Consider the following 22,908-nt stretch of genomic DNA (forward strand, 5'->3'; position numbering starts at 1 on the left):
TTCATCTAAATATGTTTACTTTTTGCAATACTCAAGTTGTGCACAACCAAATGACTAAAATTTTTTTCAAAAAAAACTGCATTAAACAGAAATAGAAATCTGTGATCATAACCATTTTTTTTTATCCCTTTTATAAAACACTAAATGATGAAATAGAGTATTGATTCTAGAGGGAAGAAGTCATTTGCTGTCAGGAGATTGGCCACTTTTTTTTGGCAGGATAATTTAAAAAACCCTTAGAAAGAAATATCAAATCCTTAATGAAAAATAAGAAACCTTCACATTCTTAACATGGCTTGATACATTCAGCAACATCTCCAAAACACTTGGCATGGAATGACTGTAAGGTGCAGTTGCTATTATAATGTAGACAAATGGCGGTCAATGTGTACACAGATCATAGAATCCCCACTGTGTGGAAGCAGACCATTCCATCCATCAAGTCTACGCTGACCCTCTGAAGAGCATCCCGCCCATACTCAACCCCCTATCCTATATTTTCCCATGGTTAGCCCACCTAGCCTGCACATCCCTGAACTCTACTGGGTAATCTAGCATCGTCAAACCAACTAACCTGCACATCTTTGGACCAGGGTAGGAAACCGGACCACTAGGAGGAAACTCAGACAGAGACTGGGAGATGTGCAAACTCCACGCAGACAAGTCGCCTGAGGCTGGAATCAATCCTGGGTGCCTGGTGCTGTGAGGCAGCAGTGCTAACCACTGAGCCAACTGGTCTCGTTCACATTTGTTTTTTGTTGTGCTCTGTGGGGTGTTCAATCATAGCCTATTATGCATGTTCACTCTAGGTGTTAGAAAGAAGTCTTGCATGTAATGTCGATTGTATTATTGTTCCAACAGTGTAAAGTTTATCATTGCTTATTCAAACCTGTGGAATTTAGTGACTTTATTTCCTTAGTAAGTCTCCTGAATCTCACCTTCTGCCAACTGTAAAAAATAAAGATTAAAAGGTAAAGTCACCATTGTCTTGCCAGGCCATTGGACTGCTCTCTCATTAGAGAGAGATGACAGATGGTGGTTTAACCTGAAGGTCACCATGCCTCAGGTGATGGAGGGGCTCAGAAGGAGAGTCCTTCATGGTAACCTCAGCCAGTGCGGGAATTAAACCCATGATGTTGGCATTGCAAACCAGCTGTCCAACCAACTGAACTAATTGACCCCCTTCCTGCCCAGCCAGATATACATTTGGAGGTCAGATTTGGGATTGTATCAGGCTCTGTGTCACACAGTTGCTCTCTGTCCCCTCGTTCTCACTCTGTCACTCCCCCCCGGCCCGCTACTTTAGAAATAAAACCAGTCTGACTCCAAACCAAAACATAAAGAGGTTCTAACCAAGGTCTCACACCTAATGTACATTGTCTGACCAAAAATGTCACCTCTTCTTTAGACTGATGATAAAACCTTTAGTTTTTTCAGGACAGTGACTTGAAAAGAATTCGAGGACTTAAGTATACATATTAATCAATTAAAACCTTCTAACTGATTAAAGATTTAACAGCATCTTAGGTTTGTTTAATACATCCTTATCAGTTGTGTAACCCATTGATCTTTTCCTGATAAACTGTGTCCAATACTACCTCTCTCACTAGCACCTGAAGGAGTGAGGCTCCGAAAGCTTGTGTTTTCAAATAAATCTGTTGGACTATAACCTGGTGTTGTGTGATTTCTGACCTTGTCTACCCCAGTCCAACACCGGCATCTCTACATCACACCAAATGATGCTTTTGTCTGCTGAAGTTAGTATAATAATAGAATCGTAGGGTGGTACCGTATACAATGAGACCATTGGGCCCAACGGCTATTTGAGATTAATTCCACGCCTCTGCTCTTTTGAAAATTATTATTGAATCTGCTTCCTTCTAAAACTATATTAGTCTTAGAGCTAATTAATATAGTGAAGATTTACTAGGATAATGCCTGGCCTTCAGGGGTTAAATTACAAAGAGAGATTACACAATCTGAGATTATCGTTTCAGTAATTTGGAATGTTCGAGTGATTTGTTCAATTTTGTTTAGATGTTAAGGGAAGTAGAGAGGGAGAGCTTATTCCTGCTGCTTGGAGACTCTCTGACTACTGGGGCATGACATATAAATGAGAGCCATACCTTTCAGAAATTAATTTTGGAAATGTTTCTGTGCACAAAGAGTAGTAGACATTGAAAACTTTTCCAAAAATCTAATTGATCAATTGCTAGTTTGAAATCTGAGGTTGTTAGATTCGCATTAACTAAAGGTATTCAGAGAGATATAGAGCAAAGATGGCTACATGGAGTTGTGATACAAATCAGCCCAGCTGTCCCTAAAGGCCAGAACAGTCTCAAGGAGCTGAATGGTCTCTCCCTGATTCTACGTTCCTATGTTTGAGGTGGTGGCTTCTAAATGATATTAACGCTCTGTGGACACGCATTTTTCCTTATGTTGCCTCTGCTTTTTTTTTTTTTTGCCAGTTAACTTGGTTCATAAAACTTCAATCTTCCTCATTCTGCAGGGACTTCCAGCACTGATGCATGGTGATAGCAGTGATGAGCCACTGGTAAGGTTTCAGAACTGTTGATGTATGTTATCCAACATAATAATTTCCAGGATATTAATCTAAATGAAGTACTTGTTTCTTTGTAGTGTCCCAATGCTTGCCCTCCAGGGCTGCAGGGCTATTCTGGACTTCCAGGAATGAAGGTAAGTGTCCAGCTAGTTTATCATGACAAAAATCTAAAGGTTTAGTATCGTAAATCATTAGATTTGATTGGAATGAATAATTGTCTCTAATTCATTCACCTCTTGATGTTTAGGGGCACAAAGGTGTGAAAGGAGAGGCTGGTGAACCAGGCAAACAAGGACATAAGGTATGAGAAGGTGTTCCTGCCGCTTTTGCCATGAGCCTGTACGAATGGCCTATAGTTCCTTCTGTTTGTTCCAATTGCAGTGGTACATCTATTCCAACAACTTAAAATCAAACCTTCAATTCATATTAAAATTACATATCAGCAATAGCAATTACTGGAAAAACTCAATTCTGAAGAAGAGTCATGGACCCGAAACATTAACCCTTCTTCCTTTCCACAGATGCTGCCAGACTTGCTGAGTTTCTCCAGCAATTTCTGTTTTTGTTTCTGATTTCTAGCATCCACTGTTCTTTGATTTTTAAAAATTACACTACTTTGGCATGAGCCAAGCATCAAATCTTCTCTTCATTGATTGTAAGATTCGCCGGACCTGGATGAAATGAAGATGGTTTGTTTAATATTTCCATGACATGCCTTAACAAATTTGGATTTTGTTTTGCAAATGCTTGCACAGCATTAATATTGTGAGTTTCTATCCTGTAATCTCTTTACATACGCCATTTTTTATGGTGTTAGAATGGGAAATTTGCAGACAGGAAACTCAAACCAAGGAGTTGCCTGAATGATTACAGATGAAATCACTTCAATGATAAGAAAAGATATCTTCCTCTCTTCAGTAGTCCCTCGAGATTGAGGATAACTTTCTTCCACTCTAGTCTGTTTTTTCCTTCATAGATGCTGCCAGACCTGCTGAGCTTTTTCAGCAACTTTGTTTTTGTTCCTGATTTACAGCATCTGCAGTTCTTTTAGTTTTTATTAGGCTCCAATAAGAGGATGTTTTCCAGCCCACATGTCTTCACTCAATGCCAATATGAATGGCAAGGTATTGTACGGAATAATATAAGTTGTAAACGTATTAGCGTATAATTGGCACAATCAGATGATTATTTACATGCAAACAATACAAGGGGGGAATCTGTCCCACCTGTCTTCACTCAATGCCAAGTACAACCATGTGAATGGCAAGGTATTGTATGAAATAATATAAGCTGTAAACATATTAGCATATAACTGGCATAATCAAATGATCACTTACATGCAAAGAGTACAAATGGGGAATCTGGTCTTGATGCTCTCCAGATAAGAAGCTAAGCATGTTGGAACTCCTAGGCAATGGTGTCTTCAATTTATTTTCCACTTACAGTTCTACAAAGTCATCTTGAACAGTGTCCAAGTTAAGGCTAGTGAGCCAAAACTGATGAATATGGCCAGTGTCTCCTGAACCACTGCTAAATTTATAGATTTCCCAGTTCCCATACAGTTTTATTCCTGTTGTCAATTCAGTGGCAATGGACCTCCTTCTGCATGATACGATTTTGTCCTTGTTGCTTTGAACTGTGTCACAGTTCCTTAGTCATTCTGTCTGTGAATGACTCAGAAACTTGCTCATGTTGCTCATTCCACTCTGCTTTGTTTTTGTCTTTTAGGGTGAAGAAGGAGAACAGGGAGTTTCTGGAGAATTAGGTGCTCAAGGCCCACCAGTAAAGTATTTCACTCTTCAAATATATCTTGTGATGTTGTAATTGGAAACTTGGGGCTGATTTCCCATTTTCACCAGCAGAGATCAAACAGGTGATCTCCGATTAACTGCTCATTTTGCACAGCCCCCACCCCTGCTGTGGAAATAAATGGATGCTGTACAAGGGGAGGCTGATCTACTATCCCGTGTTCCATTTGGACTTGCAGATCATCATAAAAATCTGCCAATTAGAGTCTATTTTTAATGATTTTATAATGACCCTGGGTCTCTGTAGCTGTGCATTACTGCATTATACTGAAAGTATTTAAATATTTAAGATTCTTAAGGCAATGGAAAGGGCTCTTATGGTAGTGGTAGTGATAGTATCCCTACCTCTAAGCCAAGAGGCCTGGCTTCAAGTCCCACCTTTTCCAGTGGTATGTAATAACAACTCTGAACAGGTTGATTAGAAAAATACCTTAAGTCAACGGACTTTCTGAATTATGGTTGAAAATGCCACATACTCTTGTGCTAGGAGGGAAGATGCACAGTAGGATTCTGGGTAATCCAAGATGGAGGACAGGAAAAGTTTGTGGCTGTAAGATCTGTTCCTTTTTTTTTTGAGGTATTTTCAGTGTTAGAGTTGATTTCCTTGAATTCTTGGAGCAGTAAGTGCTGTTTTATAAGATGTTGCTTTGCTTTGGAAATTTCGACCAAAAAAATCAAAACAATGGCACTTTAAAAAGGAGGAAGAATGACCACATAGGAAGTGAAAACAAGGGAGAAATAAACCTGCACAGCTGTCTGACCCAGCAGTGAACGTGAACAGTTGACTGCCTCTGCTGTTTGGTTTCAAGTATCTCTGGACATCGGAGTTCATCCATGAAAAATAATAAAACAGTGAAATTCACAGCTGACCTTGGAGAAACCTGTATGGGGAAGTTCACAGCAGGGAACAGCTAAGTGGCTAGTTTTAAAGTATAACGATAATTTTTTTTTTTTGTAAATCTACTTTAGTATTTAGAGTGGGTTCTTTTTTGATTGATTGATTGTGTTTTTGAGGTCTGTCTTACGATTAAACTTATAAAAATATAAAACGTAGGTGCGAATTCAGCCTGGAATAATATTTTTAGAACAGTAAGACTGTGCTATTTTCTGGGTTTGTATATTGTTAAGGTGCAAAGATGGCCTTTAGTAGAGTGATATGCACTTGCTGTCAGATGTGGGAAATTAGGGAGAGATTCCATGTTACTGATGATTATGTCTGCAGGAAGCCTGCTTCATCACGGATCCTATTGGATCGCGTGGATCGGTTGGAGCAGCAGTTAGAGGCAATGAGGAATTTACAGGAGCTAGGGGGTGTGATGGATGGCAGCTGCAGGAAGAGAGAAAATCCACGGGTACAGTCAGACAGATGAGCTGTTTCCAGGAAAGGTAGAGAAGAAGGCAGGTAGAGCAGGAGTCTCCTGTGGGGCTATCCCCATCTGAAACAAATATGCTGTTTCGGAAATTTAGGGGATGATGGACACTCAGGGGAATGTAACACTGACAGCCAGGTTTCTGGTACCGTGACTGGCTCTAATGTAATGGAGGGGGTACGTCAAGTTTTGAGCGATCAATTGTGAAAGGGGACATTTTAGTCAGAGGCACAGACTGATGTTTCTGCACCCGACAGCAAGACAACTGAATGGTGTGTTGCTTCCCTGGTGCCAGAATCAAGGATATCTTGGAGAGGGTGCAGAATATTCTCGAAGAAGAGAGTGATCAGCAGGAGGTTGTTGTACACCTTGGAATTGATGATATAGAAAGAGACAAGGACAAGATTCTGAAGAGAGAATATAGGAAGTTAGGCAGGAATTTAAAAAGGCGGTCCTCAAGGGTAATAACACCTAGATTACTCGTGCCATGAGCTAGTGAGGGTACGAATAGGATGATCGAACAGATGAATACATGGCTGAGGAGCTGGTGCAGGGGAGAAGGATTTACATTTTTGGATCATTGGAATCTCTTCTAGAGAAGAAGTTACCTGTATAAGAAGAATGGATTGAATCTGAAGTGGAAGGGGATTAATATGCTGGCAGGAAGATTTGCTGCAGCTGCTCAGGAGGATTTAAACCAGCAAGGTGTGGGGGTGGGGGCTGTGGGAGGGGTGTGTTGGTTGTGGGACCGGGGGCAATCAGTCGGAGGCTGGTGCAGTTGGGAAAAGGAGCAAGTCAAACAGTTAGGGCAGGCAAGAACAAGGCAGAGAAGGAGGTAGGACTGATAAATTAACTGCATTTATTTCAGTGCTATAGGCCTCAGGTAGGGCAGATGAACTCAGGGCATGGTTGGGAACATGGGATTGGGATATCATAACAATCACAGAGACATGGCTCAGGGATGGGCAGGACTGGCAGCTTCATATTTCAGGGTATAGATGCTATAGGAACGGTAGAAAGGGGGACAAGAGAGGAGGAGAGTGACGTTTTTGATTAGGAATAACATAATGGCTGTACCTGGGGAGGATATTCCTGGGAATACATACACGCAAGTAATTTGGATGGAACTTATCATCTTATTAGGATGGTACTATAGACCCCCCAATAGTCAGTGGGAAATTGAGAAGCAAATTTGTAAGGAGATCTCGGTTATCTGTAAGAATAATAATAGGGTGGTAATGATAGGGGACTTTAACTTTCCAAACATAGACTGCTACTGTCATAGTGTTAAGGGCTTGGACGGAGAAGAATTTAAGCATGTACAAGAAAATTCTCTGATTTAATTTGTGGATGACCCTAATAAAGAAGATGCAAAACTTGACCTACTCTTTGGAAATAAGGCTGAGCAGGTGACTGAGGTACCAGTACCATAATTCTCTTAGTTTTAAAATAGTGGTGGAGAAAGATGGATCGTATCTGAAAGTTCCAGTTCTAAATTGGAGGAAAGCCAATTTTGACTGTATTTAGGCAAGAACTTCCAAAAGTTGATTTGGGGGCGGATGTTCTCAGGTCCAGGGAAGGCTGAAAAATGGGAAGCCTTCAAAAATGAGATAACAAGAGTCCAGAGACAGTATGTTCCTGTTAGGGTGAAGGGCAAGGCTGGTAGGTGCTGAGAATGCTGGATGACTAGAGAAATTGAGGTTTTGGTCAAGGAAAAAGAAGGAAACATATGTCAGGTATGGTCAATAGGAATAGAGTGAATCCCTAGAAGAGTATAAAGATAGTAGGAGTCTATTTAAGAGGGAAATCAAGAGGGCAAAAAGGGGATATGAATTTGCTTTGGCAAACGGTTAAGGAGAATCCAAGGGGGTTCTACAAATACATTAAGGACAAATGAGAAAATAGGGAGACAGTAGGGCTTCTGGAAGATCAGCAAGGCCACCTAAGTTTGGAACTGCAGAAGATGGGGAAGATGCTAAATAAGTATTTTGCATCAGTGTTTGCTGTGGAGAAGGATATGGAACATAGAGAACTTGGGGAAATAAATAGTGACATTTTGAAAAATGTCCATATTACAGGTGTTGGATGTCTTAAAATGCACAAATTGGATAAATCCCCTGGATTAAGGGCGGCACAGTGTCTTAGTGGTTAGCACTGCTGCCTCACAGCGCTAGGGACCCAGGTTTGATTGCAGCCTCGGGCAACTGTCTGTGTGGAGCTTGCACATTCTCCCTGTGTCTATGTGGGTTTCCTCTGGGTGCTCCAGTTTCTTCCCACAATCCAAAGTTGTGCAGGCTAGGTGGATTGGCCATGCTAAATTGGCCGTAGTGTTCAGGGATGTGTAGATTAGGTGGGTTATAGGCTTATGGGTCTGGGTGGGATGCTCTGAGGGTCGGTGTGGCCTTGTTAGGCCGAAGGGCCTGTTTCCACACTGTAGGGATTCTATGATAATGATATGATAACCTGATCAGGTGTTCCGTAGAACTCTGTGGGATGCTAGCAAAGAGATTGCTGGGCCCCTTGCTGAGACGTTTGTATCATTGATAGCCACAGGTGAGGTGCTGGAAGACTGGAGGTTGGCTAATGTGCCACTATTTAAGAAAGGTGGTAAGGAAAAGCCGGAGAAATGAAGACCCATGAGCCTGACATCAGTGGCAGGCAAATTGTTGGAGGGAATCCTGAGGGACAGGATTTACATGTATTTGGAAAGGCAAGGACTGATTAGGAATAGTCAACACGGCTTTGCATGGGAAATCGTGTCTGACTTGATTGCTTCTTCAAAAAACTCAATGAAGAGGATTGAGGGCAGAGCAGTGGATGTGCTCTTTATGGACTTCAGTAAGGTGTTGGACAAGGTTCTTGGTTAGCAAGATTAGGTCACATGGAATACAGGGAGAACTAGCTATTTGGATACATAACTGGCTCAAAGGTAGAAGACAAAGGGTAGTGGTGGAGGGTTGCTTTTCAGACTGCAGACCTATGACCAGTGCTGTGCTACAGTGATCAGTGCTGGGTCCACTGCTTTTTGTCATTTATATGAATGATTTGGTTGTGAACATAGGAGGTATGGTTAGTATGTTTGTAGATGACACCAAAATTGGAGATGTAATGGACAGCGAAGAAGGTTACTTCAGAATACAATGGGATCTTGATCAGATGGGCCAATGGGCCAAGGAGTAGCAGATGAAATTTAATTTAGTTAAATTTGAGGTGCTGCATTGTGGAAAGGCAAATCAGGGCAGGACTTATACACTGAAGGTAAGGTCCTGGGGTGTGTTGCTGTACAAAGAGTGCAAGTTCATAGCTCCTTGTAAATGGAGTTGCAGGTAGACAAGATAGTCAAGAAGCCATTTGGTACGCTTGCCTTTATTGGTCAGTGCATTGAGTACAGGAGCTGGGAAGTCCTGTTGCAGATGTACGGGACATTGGTTAGGCCACTTTTGGAATATTTTATGTAAATCTGGTCTCCCTGCTATAGAAAGGATATTGTGAAACTTGAAAGGGTTCATAAAAGATTTTAAAAGGATGTTGGCAGGGTTGGAGGTTTTGAGCTATGGGGCGAGGCTGATTAGGTTGGGGCTATTTTCCCTGGAGCATCGGAGGCTGAGGGGTGACCTTTAGAGGTTTATAAAATCATGAGGGGCATGGATAGGGTGAATAGCCAAGGTCTTTTTGCCGGGGTGGTGGAGTCCAAAACTAGAGGGCATAGGTTTAAAGTGAGAGGGGAAAGATTTAAAAGGGACCTAAGGGACAACATTTTCATGTGTGTGATGCATGCATGGAATGAGCTGCCAGAGGAAGTGGTGGAGCCTGGTACAATTGCTACATTTGGATGGGTATATTAATAGGAAGAGTTTAGAGAGATATAGGCCAAATGCTGGCAAGTAGGACTAGATTTATTCAGGACATTTGGTCGGCATGGATGAGTTGGACCGAAAGGTCTGTTGCCTTGTTGTTCAGCTGTAAGACTCTATGACTCTGGACAGTGTGGATACTTAAATTTTTATGGAACTGGAACAGAAATTATGAATCATCAGTTCCAATTCTAATGCTGTCAATTTATGGCCTAACATTAGAAAATTGCTATGAAAGCTGTTGGATTGTCACAGCAACTAGCATTTTTACTTATGCCCTCCAGGGACTGTTACTCAGTTCTGTTCACATGTGACTCCAATCCCAGGGTATGGCTGACTCTTAAAGTCTCGGGGGAATGGGGATGGGCAATTCTGCTTCTGTGGATCAGAAGTTGAAAAAATTATTTCCAAGATATTGGGTGGAATTTTCTGTTGATGGTGAACTTGGAGGTAGGAAGGTCTACAATCCTCTACTAAGGCTTCTTGCCTCCATCAGAATTAGGTTCTGGGTGGGAAGGCTCACAATGAACCTTCACAACCCAATTAACAATCACGCAAGGCTTGACTTAACTCATGAAGTGTATATGACAGCTGAGACTGTATGGGATACTCTTCACCTCAGGGTGGTGGTGGGATGTTATTGGGGTGCAGGTGGGAGGCCCCTCAATCAAAGGCACTTAGTGCCTCGTCAAGAGATTGGATGTTGGGAGTGGGGGTAATTGGGTTTCTCTGAGAGCCATACTCCTGCCTTTTATTCTGAGTGACTTTAGTCCCCACCTTTGAAATTTTTTTCCCCTACCCATAAACATTATTTACATGTGATCTGGGTCACTCCTCCGTTCTGGGAGTCTGGAATTGAATTAAATATTTGCTGATTTTAGTCTTCAACTCAATTGGTTGCTTATTTGTTTTTGTGTGAGAGTGATCACTTGGGGCAAAGCACCTCCTTCACTGTTGGCAGTAAGGCAGTAGCCTACATTGTTGTGTACAAGTGCCGGAGAGGCGTGATTTGAATCCACAAACTTCTGACCTGGATACAATTGTGTTACCAACTGAACCACAGTTAGCAGTGATCCTGCAAAAAATTTTACTCAGTTAGACAACTGGAACAAAGAAATTAAAACTGACCACAATAGTTCTAATAGTTTCTTGTTAAAACAGCAAGTAATTATAAGAAGTTTTCTTGTCAACTTTAGGGTATTCAAGGTCCTAGAGGTTATGCTGGTCTGGATGGACAAAAGGGTGATATGGTAAGCTAAACTGATGAAAATCGTTAAGCTCAAACACTGCCTCAGTTTCTATCTCATTAACTTGCAATTTGTATCTTTCTGTGCCAAACTTCTTCTGACTCAGTGCCACTTTCACAGAAAGCTGCAGACATGGCCGAGCAGATTTTAAAATTGAATTTGTAACTTCCTTCCAGAGAAATTAAAGAGGGTTAAGGAAGGTTATATCTTATAAATTTCAATGAGATTACTTCCCATTCTTTTGCCACAACTCTTCTTGTGAGGCCACCTCTTCAGTCAGGTAAACCTTCTCCGAACTGCTTAATATATCCTTTCATAAGTCAGGGGACTAGAACTCTACAAGTACTCCAAATATGGTCTTATGAAAGGCTCTGTATAGTTGTAACAACACTTCCCTTCATTTATGCTATTGTTTCCCTCGCAATGAAAGCTAGCACTCCATTTGCCCTCCTAATTACATGCTGTACCAACATGTTAATGTTTTGTAATTCATGTAGTAAAACATCCAAATCTAAGTTCTGCAATCTCTCTCCATTTAAATGATATGCTGCTTTTCTATTCTTCTTGTCAAAGTGAACAACTTCACATTTTCCCATATTATGCTCCATGTGCCACATTTTTGCCCACTCAACCTCTCCATAATTTCTTTGCGCATTTCTTTTTATTTATTTATTTTCATTTATGTGGTGAGGGTCACTGGGTATTACCCTTTCCTGGTTGCACTTGAGAAGGTAATGGTGAGCTGCCTAGAGCTATTGTAGTCCATGTGCTGTTAGGACGGGAGTTCCAGGGTGTTGACCCCATGGCACAACTTACTGTCCTACCCATGTTTGTGTCATCAGCAAATTTAGTTATCACATGCTCAGTCTCTCCATTTGCCATTAAGGTGTTTCATAAACAATTGAATTCCAGCACTAATCCCTGCTGCAGTCTGCCAGGTACACTTCCCAACATAAAGATGAGCCAAAACTTTGCTTCCATTTAGCTAACAATCCTCCATCCATGAAGAAACGTGCTCTGATTGTGTGCAATAATTTTGGTGTGCACCTTATTAAATGCATTTTTTAAAATCCAAATACATCACCTCTGTTGGTTCTCCATTATCTATCCTGCTTGTTCTACATCTTAATAATGGATTCTAGCATTTTCCCTATGACAGACATTAAACCAACTCTCTGTAGTTTCCCGCTCTCTGTCTCCCTCCTTTCTTGAATAGAGGTATTACATTTGTCATATTCCAGTCCCCTGGGACCTTCCCAGAATCTCTCAAATCTTGGAAGATTACTACCAATGCAGTCGTTTTTTCAAGTTGTTAGGAATTAGGTGGTCAGGTCCATGGGGACTTGTCAACTTTCAATCCAATTAGTATTACCAGTACATTTTCCCAGCGATTGATTGTTTTCAGTTCCTTCTTTATTCCTCTTGATTTTCGACTAGTCTTAGGGTATTCTTGTGACTTCTGCAATGAAGACAAAAAATGTGTTCAGTGCTTCCCAAACTTCTTGTTTCCTAGCATTAATTCCCCAATCTCAATCAGTAAGGGACAAATGCTCACTTTAGCTTCTTTCTTCATTTTTAAATAGCTATAGAAACTCTTTATTTCTCGTTAGTTTTGTCCAATATTCTAACCTACTACTAGTCTTTGCAGTATTTTATGCATTTTCTTTCAACATAACCTCCTTGGGTGGCCATGAAGTGTTCGAGAATTAATTACGATTTGCAGAAAAGGTTTAAACTTCCGCCACCCTTTGCATAAACGCATAAATCACAATTTCATCCCTGAAAAATCTAGCTCCAATAGTTAGATTACATCGTACCCCCACCATCGCTGAATTGTGGGCAATACAGCAATAGTTTGTGTAATCTACCTTATTATACATTTAGTGTTAAGGTATCACTCTGGTAAACCTACAATGCACTCCCTCTAAGGCCAATATCCGTTGCTTGAGGTATGATGCTCAGAACTGCTCCCAGAAACTCCTGGTGTGGTTTAACCAAGGCTTTGTAAAATGGAGTCTAAACTCTTGGGGCAGTACGCTAAGCTTTCCTGTATAACCCTGTAATGCTGTAAAACCCAATTCTTATTTTTTTTTTTTTGAAATGTATAGTTCTGTACTTTTGTTTCTGCTTGTGGAGCAATCACTCCTGTTGTGCTACAGCAGCATGTCTGTGTGTGTGTGTGTGCAGAAGATGCCAGGCTGTGAATCATTTGTTTCTCTCCACAGAAGTATTTATTCAGGTAGAGGATGATGCTGTTATTTATTGGTTTACATGTCATTGTCCTACAAAAGTGAATTTTGGGGCCAGTTCCATGACAGATATCAGGGGCAGTTACTCATCTGTCTGTATGTTTCACAATGAGTTAGCTCCCAACTTGCAAAATTTCCAGCGCCAATAATTTCCAAATTCAAATGAAATGTCCTACTGAGCACTGCAGCTGGTGTGAAAGCCAAGCAGAGTGAAAGTATTTTCTTAATTTTCATTCAGCTTGCCTGCTGGTGTCAATAGGTGTAAAAATTCAAGAGCAGAAGTTACAGAGAATTGATTGGGAATTCATTCTTGCTGATTCTGTGAATGTTGGCTATGAAGTATTATGCTTACCTTTATACTTAAGATAATTGATTGAGTAGAATGTTGAGCTGAGTTTTGAGTGGTGTTGGCAGCCAAATGATCAAATAGGGGTGACTATATTTAGTGGAGTACTTTTGTTGCAGATTTACCATGTTCCTTCACTGCCACAGAGAACCAAAAGTCAGCAAATATATTATTTTGATACATGACAGCTGATTCAATAAATGGTGCTACCAGTTGGAAGTGTTTTAACTGGTTCTCACTGCAGCAGATTGTACGCAAGCTCCATTATAATTATGGTCAGAGATTGCTATACAAAAGAACAAAGGTAGTGAATATGTAAATTTTGAAGTTCATAACGCTGTCAAAAGATTAATTATTGGATATTTTTCCTTCTAAAACAATCTTCTTGGCTTATTTCTCCAGGGTCTTCGTGGATTGGATGGTGAACCTGGTGGTTTCGGTCCTATTGGTTCACCTGTAAGTAATGCGTATGTAACTGGTCTTTCTTATTTAGCCAGCAGGTGGTGTGAATGTAAAACTCTCTACCTCAGGGAATTGTGCAGGCAAATAGCATAGATGCAGTTCAGGGAAGCTCAACAAGTGCATGAAACAGGAAGAAATAGGAAATTATGCTGAGAGGAAAGACAAAATAGCATTGGGAGGAAGACAACAAAGGTACAGAGCTGGATGAACACAGCAGGCCAAGCAGCATCATAGGAGCAGGAAGGCTGACGTTTCGGGCCTAGACCCTTCATCAGAAATGGGGGAGGGGAAGGGGATTCTGAAATAAATAGGGAGAGATGATGAAGGGTCTAGGCCTGAAACGTCAGCCTTACTGCTCCTATGATGCTGCTTGGCCTGCTGTGTTCATCCAGCTCTGCACCTTTGTCTCAGATTCTCCAGCCTCTGCAGTTCCTACTACCTCTGATTCAGCATTGGGAGGAAGCTCAGATTGAGAATAAACTGCACCATTTGGCTTCAGTGGCCTCTTTAGTGTTATGCGGTCTATATGCTTCAATGTTACCACATCATTCTGATTATTGTGGTTAGCTTTATCATTGTTACTGTGTCCAGCTGGCACTATCATCACTTCTGGGAGCTCGCCATTGTATTAAAGAGAGGAAGATCTTGCATTTAAATAGCACCTTTCACATCACTAAATACTTCTTGGCTCACTAAATTTGTGTACTTATTGTAACCTATGGAATAGATCTGTGCATAGCAATATCCCACAAGTGACAGTATGATAAATGAGCAGCACATCTGTTCATTAGTGATCCTAGTGGGGCAGCGGAGGGGGGAGGATGGGGGGAACGATAGGGTCACTAGGGAAAACAAAATTTAATCCAGTCGGTTGGTAGTGAAGGAGTGAAGGGACTAAGGCAGTGTTCTGAGGATGGAAACGTGTGATCTTTATAATGAAGAGTGGTGTAGCATTGTGAAATTAACCTCTTATTCCACAGTCTCCTCATGAGTTCTATTTATACTATAGCTCACGAAAAGTTTCACTGTTAATGTCCATGTTAAATCTGACTGAAAGTGATGTGTATATTGCTGTGTTGATCCTGTGCTGTGACTGTGGACAGAGTGCTGCTTCTGAGTAATTTTGTGAATTTCCAAAATAGATTACTTGGAAATTGTGATATCACATTGTGTTAGTTGAGTTCCAAAATGACCGCTCATTAATTTATAGCCCCAAAGGTAATAAATTAAATTGAAATTGTCGATTTGTTAAATATGTCCTTGAACAAAAACTGCTAATGTGCTGACAATGTACGTAAAACATTAAATTATACAGCACCTTGTGTCTTCAGGATATCTCAATGCCTTTTCAGCTAATGAAGTACTTTTGAAGTGTAGTCATTTGTTGATTCAGGTTAGTAGCTAATTTGTACATATGATAAGGTCAAATCTTATTTTAGCACTGTAAAATAGTGCCCGGGACACAGGTTCAATTCCAGCATCGGTTCTGTGTGGAGTTTGCGCATTCTCCCCACGTCTGCCTGGGTTTCCTCCCACACTCCAAAGATGTGCAGGTTAGGTGGATTGGCCATGCTAAATTGCCCATAATGTCTAGGGATGTGCAGGCTAGCCAAGGGAAATGCAGGGTAATGGGATAGGGTGGGGTGGTGGGTCTGGGTGGGAGGCTCTTTGGAGGCATGATGTGGACTCAATGAGCTGAATGGCTTGTTTCCATGCTGTAGTGGTTTATGATTCTGATTCTAGAATGATTGAATGCAAATCTCTGCTTGAGCTCGCAACCTTCAGCACACTGCGCCAACCGCAATGATGTTGCAGTCTATATGCTGTAGATAACAATGATGTTAGGTAGGGAGTTCCAGGATTTTGACCCACTGACACTGAAGGAATGGTCACGTTTCCAAGCAGGACAGTGTGTGGCTTGGAGGGAACTTGCAGATATTAGTGTTCCCACGCATCTCCTGTTGCTGGTCATATTTGAGGGTTTGGAGTTTGCTGTCTCAGGAGAATTGGTAAACATCTGCAGTACATCTTGTTGATGGTACACACTGCTGCTAATGACTTGTGTCCTGCACATGGTAGACAGGCTTTGGGGAATCGCAGGTGAGTTCTTCACAACATGATTCTTAGCCTCTGTCTTACTCTTGTAGCCATTGTATTCATATAACTAGTCCAGTCCAGTTTCTGGTCAATGGTATGAGAGTGAATTGTAAGTTAGTGAAGGTTTGTAATCTTCAAACATGCTTGGTGTAACAAACAAATATATTAAAGAGTTAATTAGTTGAAGTGAAATGTTTGGGTTTGTGTTTACGAAGTCATTTCATGTTAATAATCAGAAAATCTCAAGGATGTTGCATTCCTGATCATGAGTATTACTTGAGCATTTGTCCAGAAAGGTGTACACCAGTAGTAGCCACTGAATGGGTTTGTCCTATTAGAGATTTTAAGAAAAAGTAATACAGTTTTCAGTCAGATGTATAGCATTATTGTCACAGCATAGTATTTTGTCAAGGTAATGCATGCAGCAAGGCTGCAGTCCACGTGATGACTATTTAATAATTTGTGAAATATATGTGACAATTCTCCGTTCTTTTTCAGGGAGATGTCGGCCCTCAAGGTCCTCTGGGTGAGCCTGGCCCTAAAGGTGATCCTGTAAGTCACATCACGTTATTCATTACTTTTCTCAAGTGTGTGTACTTTTCACCTCAGATAAAAGATGTTCACCCACATTAGGTCACTGACACATTCACTTTGTAACTGTGAAGGAATTAAAAGTTTTTTTTTGTAATTGAGAAAAGAACCAGTGACTACATGAGGAAAACATACAGGAAGTTATGATAAACTGCAAAAGCTTTCTGAAAAAAGCAAATCAATAATAAAGTTCGAATGGAACTTGGATAAATATTTAATGAAAGAAATTTTCAGAGTTATGGGAAAAATGCATGTGAATGGAACTAATTGAAGAGCTCTTTTAAAGCTCTAGTCATACATGATGGGCTGAACAGCTTCTTTCAGAGCTATATCGCTCTGATGTGTAGACATAAAATAAAAATGTATTCTTGAGCCTTATTCATTTTCTTTCTTAAGCTAACTCATCATCCTACATATTGGTTTCCAATTTGTCTTGTGGTTTGCCCTTTGCAATGAGCTTTGTCATCAGAGCCTCCACTGGAAGCTTTAATACAGAGGTCAGCATAGCCTGCTGTCCATGGGAAATGTAACATAGCCTCCTGATGTCCACTCGTCTGATTTACATGTCCAATGTGTGAAGCTGTGGGAAACTCTCAAAACTGACCTGACCTGTCTGTTTTATTTGATCTGCAGGGTCGCCCTGGTCCCAGAGGAATTACAGGGTCCCCAGGATCAAAAGGAGAGCCCGTGAGTATTTCTTCATCAGTTTTCTTATCTATTTATCAGAAGTCATAGTTTTAGCACTTATCTTATTGAACTGCTATCGCTTTGTCTGAAAAGTCCATCTTGAACATCAATTATATTAAAATGCAACTGCAAGTTTGGAAAAACAAGACAAGTCTAGAAATCTGAAATTAAAAGAAATCTAGAGAGGGTATGGTGGCCAAGGGAGTACACACATGTAAAGGGAAGTGATGTACTAATGTTCTGAAATAAAAACAGAAAGTGTGAGAGAAACTCAGCAGATATGGCATCACCTGTGGGGAGAGAAACAGAAGTAATGTTTCATGACCAACATGACTCCTCTTCAGAACTCTAGAAAAATTCATATGATTTGAAACACTAACTCTGTTTTTCTTTCTCCAAAGATGGTCCAGATCTGTTGAGTTTATCCAGCACTTACTGTTTTTATTTCAGATTTCAAGCATTAACGCAATTTTAATTTTATGTTAATGATTTGGCTGTGAATACTTTACTAAAATTGTCCCATCCCTGAGGCATGAACTTATGTCTCTCTCACCAGATAAGGATTGAACATTGCATTTATTTTCATGCCAATTTGGTGCTTCCTTGTCCCCTGTACACAATGTAGAGTTCATTTGCATAATCAGTTGAGTTCACTGTGCTACCATTTCTAAAGAGCCTTGCGTGTTCTGTATTAGGGATTACCAGGTGTTGATGGACGGGATGGTATACCTGGAATGCCTGGATCGAAGGTAAGATGGAAATCTTCCAATTTCTTTCGGAAACATTTTGTCCCGTTCTTCGATTTGAAGTTTGGAACCTTCCTTCTTTACTTTCTTCGTAGGGTGAAGCTGGCAAACCAGGAGCTCCGGGTGAGGCAGGATCTCTAGGTTTACCTGTAAGTATAACTTCTGTGTACAACTTAACATCAACTGCAGGAACACCTAAGGTTCAGAGTGGATCTGTGGGGAATCATTAGTCTGCCCAAACAGTTGGAGTTTTGACAGTTTCTGTCCTCATTTGGAGCACTTTGGTAGTCTGCAACTCACATATGAAGAAAAAAACCAAGATGCCCTCACTATAGGGAGCAGTCAAACCCAAGCAGGCATCAAGTGTGGAATGAGTGAAGATGGCTGAGAAGGAAGGTATCGTGGAGGCTTTTGAAGAGGGACACTAAGTGCGATAGAGGAAAGGAGTTGGTCACGCAAGTAGATAGTTTGGTAAAGAAGACATATGGCATGCTTACTTTTTTTGGTTGGGTGGCACAGTGGCTCAGTGGTTAGCACTGCTGCCTCACAGCACCAGGGACCTGGGTACAATTCCACCCTCAGGCGACTGTCTGTGTGGAGTTTGCACATTCTCTCCGTGTCTGTGAGGGTTTCCTCCGGGTGTTTGGTTTCCTCCCACAGTCCAAAGATGTGCAGGCTAGGTGGATTGGCCATGCTAAATTGCCTGTAATGTTCAGGGATGTGTACATTGGGGAATGAGTCTGGGGGGGATGCTCTGATGGTTGTTGTGGATTTGTTGGGCCGAAGGACCTGTTTCCACACTGTAGGGATTCTATGATTCTATGAACGGAGTACGAGAGTCAGGATGTCATGTTGCTGCTTTATAAGACTTTGGTTAGGCTACGCTTAAAGTATTGTGTTTGGTTCTGCTCACCAACTTACAGGAACAATGTGGAGGCTTTGGAAAGGGTGCAGAAGCGGTTTACCAGGATACTGCCAGGATTAGAGGATACGAGCTCTAAGGAGAGGCTAGAAAACTCTGGTTGTTTTCTCTTGCGTGGTGGAGGCTGAGGGGAGACTTGATAGAAGTCTATAAAATTATGAGATGCATAGATAGGATTGACAGTCAGAATCTTTTTCCCAGAGTTGAAACGTCTAACACTAGGAGTCATGCATTTAAGGTTAGAGGGGGCAAGTTCAAAGGAGATATGAGGGGCAAGTTTTGTGCACTGAGTGGTAGGAGTCTGGAGTGCACTAACAGGGATGGTAGTGGAGGCAGATATGATAAGGGCATTTAAGGGACTTTTGGACAAGCATATGAATATGCAAGGAATATGGACCAAGGGCAGGCAGAAGGGATTAGTTGCATTTGGCGCCCTGCCTGATACAACATCTTGGCCAAAGAGTCCGTTCCTGTGCTGTACAGTTTGATGTTCTATGGCCTATGTTCTATGAGTGTATGAAGAAGAGAAAGGTGACACTCTACCACTGGTGGTGGAGGGGAGAATGGGCATTAGTTTCATGGGTGCAGGGCTGGAGGAGGAAACTGAAATTTGGTGCAAAGAGAGATGCAGAAGAGGATGAGGATTGTACCCTAAAAGATAACAAGCCTACGTTGGGGATGGGAGTCTAGTGAAGTGATTTTGTGTGGAACAAGGGGCATTTTCTCAGGACAAAAGCAAGAAAGAATTGGGAAATTCAATTCTGTAATGGCAGAGATACCTCAGGATTTCATTCATAGTGGGGAAAAACATGGGGATGGAGATCTGGGTTATTTCTCAGGTTCATATTATGTTGGACTGGATGTTGGGCAAGGAAGATACCAGGCCATGTGTCATTGGGCTCGAGTTTTTAAAATTTACTCTTATGTGATATGAACATCACTAGTGATGCCAGCATTTTGCGTCCATCCTTTAACATCTTGAACTGAGTAATTTGTTCAGCTTTTTTAAGAAGGCAGTCAAAAATCAACCGTGTTGCTGTGGGTCTGGAGTCGCATGTAGGCCAGACCAGTTAAGAATGGAATATTTCCTTGCTTAAAGGACATTTGTGAATCAGATGGGGTTTTATGACAATTGTTGATGGTTTCATGGCCACCAGTTACCGTGTAGAACCCATTTGAACCCATATCCCCAGGGCATTGATTGGGACACCTAGTTTTCTGCTCCTATTTTACTACTACTCCACCATCTCCCCTAAAAATTGTTGTGGGCAACCAACATAGAAGCATAGAAAATACAAGCAGAAGTACGCTATATGGCCCTTTAAATTTCACAGAATCCCTGCAATGTGGAAGCAGGCCCTTCAGCCCAACAAGTCCACACTGACCCTCAGAGCATCCCACCCAGATCCATCCCGCATAAGCCACCTAACCTAAACAGTCCTGGGCACTATGGGCAATTTAGCATGGCCAATCCACCTAGCCTGCACATTTTGAGGTGGGAGGAAACCGGAGCACCCAGAGGAAACCCACGTAGACACGGGGAGAATGTGCAAACTCCACACACAGTCACTGAGGGCGGAATCAAACCCGGGTCCCTGATGCTGTGAGACAGCAGTGCTAACCCTGAGCCACCGTGCCGCCCCCAAACTGCTCACATCTCGACTATTCAACAGAATCAGTGGATAAATGCAGAGTGTCTGGTCGAGCTGAACCAGTTGGTTTTCTTCTTGACATTTCTGCATTGCAATACTTCTGGCTCATCTACAGTTTGCTGTTTCTGAATTGCAATGCCTTCTGGCTCATCCACAACTTGACAGCGAGTGGAGAGTCAATTATCACAGCATAACATTAAGGATGTTGGCAATGTAAAATGGATATTGTTGGCAAATAATATTGGTGCTGTTGGCAAAGGGCATCATACAGATGTGCTAAGAATTGGTGAGCAATGAACTCGCATGTAAACATTGGGAGAGGGAGTATTTAGTTGTGGTGGTACAAGTGGGAATGGAATTAAGTGTAGACAGTGGAGATAGAGTAAGTTGAAGTGACTGACAGCTAGCATTGAAAACCAAGCAGAGTTTGAGGAAAGATAGAGCAGCTCAGTGACAGACACAGAGTGTCAATGTTGTTTTTGACTATGGTGGTCTCAGTGCTACTGATAGAATGTAAGGCAAGCTGTAAGGATTCAAAAAGATGAATGCTGGGTATGCTATTTGGTGGCAAGAATGTGGTAGAGAAGAGGAAGTGGACAGGTATTGAGAAAGAGCTGAGGGGTCAAGAACTATGTAATTACGGTGGCTTTATATTGTAGGAGGGCCGGGTAAATGAGTTATTGGCTATGTTTTCACGTGTTACAGCTGAGGAGGGAGATTTCGGTGGTCGGAAACTGGTCAAGGGCAGAGGCCTAGGGAAAGTGAGTGATTGGAGAAGTTTGGGGTTGGTGATACGAAAAGTTTTGGACTGTTGAGACTGGAGTTGGGATCAAAGAGGAACTGGAGATATGTATCTACTGAGTAAGATTTGGAGACAACACAATCCCCAAGTGTCTTGCAGTGATGAAGATGAAAGAGGGGAGGGGAGTGAGTTGAAAGAAGGGGAGGAGTTTACAATTTCATTGCCCTTTGGGATTATCATTGAGTTGGAGATGAAGATAGATTTACTGATCGGTCTCTAAGTAAGTCATGTTCCATATGCACATGAGCTTAAATCACCTGGAGTTGAGGATGCAGTTCTAGGGTTGGAGTGAGGGATCATGAATTTGGATTATACCATTGAAACCACAGGTAGACCAGGTACAAATGGTGACTTATAGTCGTATTGTTCATTTTGGTGTCGCCATTGACCAGTAATGAAGTTCATTGCTCTTAATCGTCTTGCCTGAATGAGTGCAACTCCAACAACATTCAAAAAACTCAACTCTACTCAGGACAAAGCAGCCTGATTGGCTCCACCCCACACTTTCAATATTCATTCCCTGAAATACTGACACATAGTGGCAGCAGTGTGTACAATTTACAAGATGCACTGCAGTAAATAAAGTAGGGTGAATTGACCTATCTTTTGACACTTAGGGAAGAAAACCTTTTTAATTGTTGACCCTATCTTTAAATTTCAGGGTTTGCCTGGCTCTCCAGGACTTCAGGGTGCAATGGGAGCAAAGGTATGAAGTGATTATATTTTGAACTATTCTTGTGAGACCAAATAATTTTAATTATCAATAAACAACCTGCCGTATTTATAATAAAGGTATAGAACTAGATGAACACAGCAGGCCAGGCAGCATCAGAGGAGCAGGAAAGCTGACATTTCAGGTCTGGACCCTTCTTCTGACATGGGGGAGGGGAAGGGGACTCTGAAATACATAGAGAGAGGGGGGGAGGCAGATGGAAGGTGGATAAAGGAGCAGATAGGTGGAGAGGAGATGGACAGGTCAAGGAGACGGGGATGGAGCCAGTAAAGGTGAGTGTAGGTGGGGAGTTAGGATGGGTGTTGGTTAGTCAAGGGAAGACGCACAGGTCAAGGAGGAGGAGATGAGGCTGGTAGGTAGAAGGTGGGGGTGGGGGTTGGTCAGTGAGGTGGGAGGAGCGGATAGGTGGGAGAAAAGATGGACAGGTTAAGGAGGCAGGGACGAGCTGGGTTGGTTTTGGGATGAGGTCGGGGTTGGGGAGATTTTGAAGCTTGTGAAGTCCACGTTGAGACCGTTGGGCTGCAGGGTTCCCAAGCGAAATATGAGGTGCTGTTGCTGCAACCTTCGGGTGGCATCGTTGTGGCACTGGAAGAGGCCCAGGACGGACATGTCTTCCAAGGAGTGGGAGGGGAAGTTGAAGTGGTTCACGACTGGGAGCTGCAGTCGTTTGTCACGAACCGAGTGTAAGTGTTCCACAAAGCGGTCTCCAAGCGTCGGCTTGGTTTCCCCGATTGTAGAGGAGGCCACAGCGGATACAATATACCACATTAGCAGATGTG

General features: G+C 41.9%; 1 protein-coding gene across 1 annotated transcript in view; it reads left to right on the forward strand.

Annotated features, from left to right (window-relative positions):
- The window catches only part of LOC109914978 (collagen alpha-1(IX) chain-like), a 137,475-nt gene that overhangs the window by 39,630 nt on the left and 74,937 nt on the right, over positions 1 to 22,908 (forward strand). Inside the window, exons 10-20 of the mRNA XM_048597344.1 lie at positions 2,510 to 2,554; positions 2,641 to 2,697; positions 2,811 to 2,864; positions 4,292 to 4,345; positions 10,792 to 10,845; positions 13,840 to 13,893; positions 16,495 to 16,548; positions 17,221 to 17,274; positions 17,970 to 18,023; positions 18,116 to 18,169; positions 22,058 to 22,102. Coding sequence (XP_048453301.1) covers positions 2,510 to 2,554; positions 2,641 to 2,697; positions 2,811 to 2,864; positions 4,292 to 4,345; positions 10,792 to 10,845; positions 13,840 to 13,893; positions 16,495 to 16,548; positions 17,221 to 17,274; positions 17,970 to 18,023; positions 18,116 to 18,169; positions 22,058 to 22,102 — 579 coding nt within the window. The remainder of the gene's footprint in view (positions 1 to 2,509; positions 2,555 to 2,640; positions 2,698 to 2,810; positions 2,865 to 4,291; positions 4,346 to 10,791; positions 10,846 to 13,839; positions 13,894 to 16,494; positions 16,549 to 17,220; positions 17,275 to 17,969; positions 18,024 to 18,115; positions 18,170 to 22,057; positions 22,103 to 22,908) is intronic.

This window comes from Rhincodon typus, chromosome 5 (genome assembly GCF_021869965.1).
Source record: "Rhincodon typus isolate 14 chromosome 5, sRhiTyp1.1, whole genome shotgun sequence".
Taxonomy (NCBI): domain Eukaryota; kingdom Metazoa; phylum Chordata; class Chondrichthyes; order Orectolobiformes; family Rhincodontidae; genus Rhincodon; species Rhincodon typus.